The 6,142-nt window shown below is 43.0% G+C and overlaps 1 protein-coding gene across 2 annotated transcripts; it reads right to left on the reverse strand.

The window, feature by feature from the left end:
* Positions 1-293: 293 nt before the first annotated feature.
* LOC122643983 (pentatricopeptide repeat-containing protein At1g62260, mitochondrial) lies at positions 294-2,685 on the reverse strand. 2 transcript variants are annotated; one of them, XM_043837574.1, is made up of 2 exons: positions 577-2,685; positions 294-540 (listed from the first exon to the last, which is right to left on the reverse strand). In XM_043837574.1, exon 1 carries the CDS (start codon positions 2,660-2,662, stop codon positions 581-583), a length of 2,082 nt encoding a protein of 693 aa, XP_043693509.1. In that variant the 5' UTR covers positions 2,663-2,685; the 3' UTR covers positions 294-540; positions 577-580. The 2 variants fall into 2 exon arrangements, with proteins under 2 accessions (XP_043693509.1, XP_043693508.1); XM_043837573.1 differs by having other exon boundaries at positions 294-536; positions 573-2,685.
* Positions 2,686-6,142: the final 3,457 nt, after the last annotated feature.

Below are 6,142 nucleotides of genomic sequence, written 5' to 3' on the forward strand. Positions count from 1 at the left end.
CATGTTCCAACATAAAACTTAAGTACTAACACATTAACTAATATTCACAACATCTCACCTCGAATCAAGTGTAAACGCATACAATTCAAGATCTTTAGTCCGCTGTCGGCACAGAATTTGCTGCAAAAGAGTGAAAAGTCCAAATTAACCCTCAATTTTGGGTACGGGTATTACAGATTCAGTCGCTGTGAGATGTAAGGAGGTTTCCGACAATAGGGGTAGAAAGGAGCATTCTAATTCAACTGAGGAGAGAGAGAGAATGCTGCTGCCCCTACTAACAATTTTGGTTCTCACTTTTTAATGTTACCACCCCACCGCCTTCTCCATTGCCTTTGTTGTTGGACTCTCCCTCTCTCTTCCTTGAGAAAATTTGCAGAACCTGTCATCATTGCAACAGAACTTCCCTTCCAGGACTGCCATCCCAACAAACTTGTTAGAAGATATCAAGTTTCAGTGGCCAATGAGTTGAATAAATAGTAATAGTTCTTGGACTACTTTTTTATGAAGAATGAAAAGAGCAACAGATGAGACTCCTGGGAAGAAAAGTTTCCCATTGTACCAGCTCCTCTGAGGAATATTCCTAGTCAAACTCAAAGTAATAGAAGATATCCAAACCAAGATCTCTGATTATCAGATTATAACTCTCAATCAATGCATGTATCTCATCAGAAAGAGGATGTGTTCTATCTGCTGCAACAAACATATGAACCTTGTTGTGCAACTCTATCCAGCTGTATGCAGTTTGTTTCCGGATACCATTCCTTTCCATCACCATCCTCACATCTGTTGCATCATCCCATCTCCCTGCATCAGCATGCATATTGTATAGCAACACATACGGGGCTGAACTTTCCGGCTCGAGCTTCATCAAAGCTTCCGCTGCAACCTGGGCCAATTCCACATTGTTATGCATCCTGCAAGCACCCAACAAGGCACCCCACACAGCCCTATCTGGCTTGACTTGCATAGCATTAATCAGATCCATGGCCTCTTTCAGCTGCCCATGCCTACCCACCACATCAACAAGGGACGCGAAATGTTCAACTCTTGGTTCAATCCCAAAGTCTTCAATCATAGAATTAAAATGTTTTCGTCCTTCATCCACTAACCCTGCATGAGCACATGCATTCAAAACTGAAATAAATGTAATATGTGTGGGTTGCACTTTCTTTCTCTTCATCTCCTCGAATAGCATAAGAGCTTCCCCTGCAAAACCATGATATGCATACCCTCCAATCATTGCATTCCATGAGACTACATCTCGTTGCAATTTCGTATCATTAAAGATGCTTTTTGCTTCTGTAATTGCTCCACATCTTGAATACATAGTCACAAGGGAATTAGTTATGGGTGTATCTGGAACCACTGTTTTTATGACCCACTGATGGATCTGCATTCCTTGGTACAAAGCCGTAAGCCCAGCACAAGCACTCAGAACTGAAGATAAAGTATGTCGGTCGGGCATCTCCCCTTCAGTTACCATTTGAGAAAAGAGAACAACTGCTTCATCATGGTTACCATTCTGTTCATACCCTGCTATCATTGAGTTCCATGAAACGAGGCTTTTTTGGGGCATCCTGTCAAAGAAATCACGAGAAAGTTCTAAATCACCTTTCTGGGCATACCCAGATATCATCAAATTCCATGACCGAGTGTCAGGAACAGGCATTTTACCAAAAAGATTGGAGGCCGCTTCCATATCTGATGCATGAACATAACCGCTGATCATAGTGTTCCATGAGACAGCATCCCGTTCATCCATTTTGTCAAACATCCTCTGGGCTGAAACAAGATCTCCCACTTTCACAAAGCACATGATCATGGTGTTCCATGAAACCACATTTCTTTCAAACCTTCCATTGATTTGTTTCTGATCATGATAGGAAGGCATTTGATCAAACAAGTATTGAGCTTCTTCAACCCTTCTGCTCTGACCATAACCAGCAATCAGAGTGTTATAAGCATGCACTAAATCTTCACTGCCATCAGTCATTTCCCCTGTTTTCAGCAGAATTCTTGCAGCTTCATCCAATTCACCATTTCGAATAAGACCGGATACAAGTGCACTAAGAGAAGCCGAGTCACGTCTAGGCATTCTCTCAAACATATCAATCGCACGTGAAACATCACCATTCTGCAGAAAACCAGTGATCATTGCATTCCATGAGATAACATTCTGCTCAGGCATTCTATGAAAAAGATCCAACGCATCTGCCATCATTCCATTTCTTGCGAGGCCACTAATCATCGTGTTCCAAGAGACAGAATCTCTCTCACGCATTCTATTGAACAAAGACCGCGCTTCCATGATTAACCTGCCACTGCCGCATGAAATGTAGCCTGATATCATCAAATTCCAAGACACTATGTCTCTACATGGCATTTCGTCGAAGAGCTTCCGAGCCTTTGCAATCTCTCGGCGTTGCACATAGCCACTGATCATGGAATTCCACGTAACTGAGTTTCGATGCCCCAACATATCAAAAACTCTTTTTGCTTCATCCAGCCTACCGATTCGAATTAAATGGGAGATGTTCTTGTTCCATCGGCGAAAATCCGGAGCTTGATGGTGCTCGGGTTCCGCAGTTGACGAGAAATAACAGAAACGCAACCTCCTCAGACCAAACAAGGGGATTAGACGATAGATGTTCCAATGGACCATCCTCCTCAAGCGATCATCCCTTCCCATGTCAACCAAATACAATTCACCGAATCCAATTAAAGAAGCAGCTTGCTGTACTTGTCCATAATCCAATAAAAAGTGTCTAGCTATCCCAATGGAAGGCAAAGACAATTGAAGAACGGTTTTGGTTAGGTACTCAACGTTTAAGAAAATGATAATTGGGAAACCTTATGTTTCAAAAGTGACACTTGGGATACCTTGTGAACTATTTTTTTCCACAAATTAGATACATTTTCTATTTTATCCCTCCAGTCCAGCTCATGGTTCGTGATCTCAATATCGGCTGGATCGGATTGGTTTGGGATCGGATCAACCAATATGGATCGGGATAGCCCAAACTCAGGCAAATATGACACTTTTGTCCCTGTTTTCTTATAAAAAAAACTAATTTTTTTACATTTTTACCCATGTCCGTACAATTGGATTGGATCGGTATCGGGATCAGTATCGGACCCAGCCAATATCGGCCGATCTGATCCGATACCTCAAACCATGGTCCAGCTGCTCTTACCCCTCCACCCCGCACCCATTTGCAACCATCATCGCCCTTTACGCAACATATGCTCACCCTCTCTACAATTACGATAAATCTTGAGAATTTTAGGAAAAGGCCAAAAAGTTTTTATTCTCACTGGAAACATAGAATTGATCTATGGGTTTATCCAGATGTTGTTGCAATCGCAACCCCTCCTGCTTCCGAGGATCTAATGCACCTCAAATCCTCGACACTCAACCTTTGGTTGCTTGGTTACGAGTTCTTTGAGACTATCATGGTTTTCATTTTATTTTATTTTTTTCTATAAGAAGAAGACTATATATTAGAGCGTAAAAAATGTAAGGCATCCGAGTTACAAAGGTCGAAATTGTAGAGAGGGTGAGCATATGTCCTACACACGATGGACAAGGCCCTCCTTGCCAAGGAGTCAACGATGTTGTTAATCTCCCTTGGAACATGAGCAAAATTACAAGATAAACAAGAGGAGGAGAGTTGGAGGATGTCTTGAACTAAATAGCTGACATCAAGAGGAGGAGATTGATTGCTGCCAGTGAGATATGAGATCAGGTCCTAGTTATTGAACTCCACCAAGAGAGATTCAAAGCCATTCGAAATGCATTGGAGAAGATCGGCACGGGGGGCTAGTGCTTCCCCTTGAAGGACCGATGAGAAAAAAATTGGGTCTGAGACTGCAAACATAGGTTAACCCCTGGAATCCTTGACTACGAAGCTGATGCCAGTAGCCTCCTTTGCCTTCGCCGCATCAGTGTTGAGCTTAAACACTTGGGCAGGAGGGGGGCTCCAGCCAGTGGGCCTTGGTGACCCCGGATCTCGGCTCGTCTGGTGCTGACAAGTAGTATGTAGAGTCTTAGCACTACAGAATTCCTCAAATCCAGCTTCAGCATGTCTCCAAACATCCATGGGGCTCCAATTCTTATTGTTGAAAAGAAGATCATTGCACGCTTTCCATATGGACCAACAAATGAATGAACAAAGACCTCCCACCTCCTTTGTTAAACTCTTGTCCGATGACGGGCACGCCCCTCAGCTCTGCATAACATTAGGCAGTTGTGGAGTCATAGAAGGGGGGATGAAAGACAAACGAGAACCAAATTGCTCTTGCGAAAAGGCAGTCAAGAATTATGTGATCCGCTGTTTCCACATCTTCTCAACGGGGGCATGTCTAATCAATTGGGATATTTCTCCTTGCCAGATTGTCTACCGAAGCTATCCCATTTGAGCAAGAGCGCCAGAGAAAATTCCTAATCCTTGGCGTGGTATGACAATTCCAAACATTTTTCCAAATGGCTGGAGGAATAAGAGGCTGATTGCCATGATCAGAGGAGGTTGGAAGTGCTGACTTCTCAATGTCCACAATGTTGCACAAGTGGTGGTATCCCATCTTGACAGTGTAGATTCCATTTTTCACTGCACCCCAAACAAGCTCGTCTGGCCGAGGGAATAGACTCAGAGTTAACTTCTTGATTGCAGAGGCATCGTCAGGCTGAAACCAAGAGTCGATCAAGTCCCTTTTTCAGACACGGTTCTGCTGATCGATGAGCTCAGAAACTAAGACACTTTGCTGCTCATGGTGGAAGGAATATAGGAGTTTAAGACAGGGTTGGAGGGAAGCCAATTGTCCTCCCAGATTCGAATTTGATCTCATGTTCCTACAATCCAGCAAAGCCCTGAAGAGAGGACCTTTCGACCTTCCAGAACTCTACGCCACCCCCATGATGGGCTAGAGCCGAGAGAAGCTTGTAAGAAGTTGGAGCTAGGGAAATAAATCTCTTTCATATGCTTAGCCCAATGTGATTTTGGGTATTTCCACAGTCTCCATGCCAATTTCCCCAATAAGGCTTTGTTCTGAAGAGCTGGGTCTTTGAAACCAATGCCTCCCTTCTCCTTAGATCTGTGCATTCTATCCCATGATATCCAGCAAATATTGTTCTTTTCCTCCTTATTTCCCCAATAGAAATGAGTCACAGCTTTATGGATGTCATTGTGATGGGATGCAGGTAATCGAAAATGAGATGCTGCATAGCTATTCATGGAGAGAGCGACAGATTTCAACATGATTTCTTTCCCTGCTTGAGATAGAAGGCTTTGCTTCCACCCAATCAATTTGAGCTTTGTTTTTTCCAAAAATCTCCTTGAAGAGATCAGCTTTGGAGAGGCCAAACTAAGATGGTAAGCCAAGGTACTTCTTAGGGGTGTTGCCAAGGGGGATTTTCATGATGCGAGAAAGCTGCTTCTTAAAGTGATGGGTCGTGTTAGGACTGAACACCACTATTATGGTTTTCATGAAGAGACGGATCCATTTCTTATGTAGCCAGAAGAAGGCTTCTCTACTTGATGTCCTTAAGAAATCGGCAACCACTTTCACTATGCTACTTTAGCCCAAATTGAGATGATATGACTGTGCTTGCAACAACCACATGTAATCACCACTGATTGGGACAATCCCAATTTTACCAAGTACAGTTCATATGTTCTCCCGCACTACAACCAAAATTGTCCAGACCTACTAGGAGAAGCACACCAAACCTGTACACACACATACATTTCTATTTTAATGCACACACAACCACAATAAAATGTTTATGTGGTTCGGCAAACTGGCTACATGCTAGGTCAGTAGGGTCATCTTAATTAATCTAATCCCATGAGAATTAGGTCATCTTAATTAATCTAATCCCATGAGAATTAGGGAAAAGATAAGAAAAGAAAATCATCTCCTCAACCATCACATGGAAGAGAGGGAAACATCCCACACCCGAATTCGCAGTGGAAAGAGATCGATTTGGGTTTCTTTTGCATCCCATGAATATCGAACCATACAAAATTAACCACAAAAGAGTGGTTTAGATTTGCTAACCTAAAGAGCCTCAAGTGTTGCTCCTCCTCCAGATAGTGGTTCATCTTCCAACGAGCACACAAAGATGAACGTTCTGAAACCTTTC

This window comes from Telopea speciosissima, chromosome 10 (assembly GCF_018873765.1).
Source record: "Telopea speciosissima isolate NSW1024214 ecotype Mountain lineage chromosome 10, Tspe_v1, whole genome shotgun sequence".
Lineage (NCBI taxonomy): Eukaryota > Viridiplantae > Streptophyta > Magnoliopsida > Proteales > Proteaceae > Telopea > Telopea speciosissima.

What these genes read in the sequence shown, in the direction of transcription:
- LOC122643983 (XM_043837574.1), bottom strand. Translation starts at nt 2,662, where the DNA reads ATGGTCCATTGGAACATCTATCGTCTAATCCCCTTGTTTGGTCTGAGG.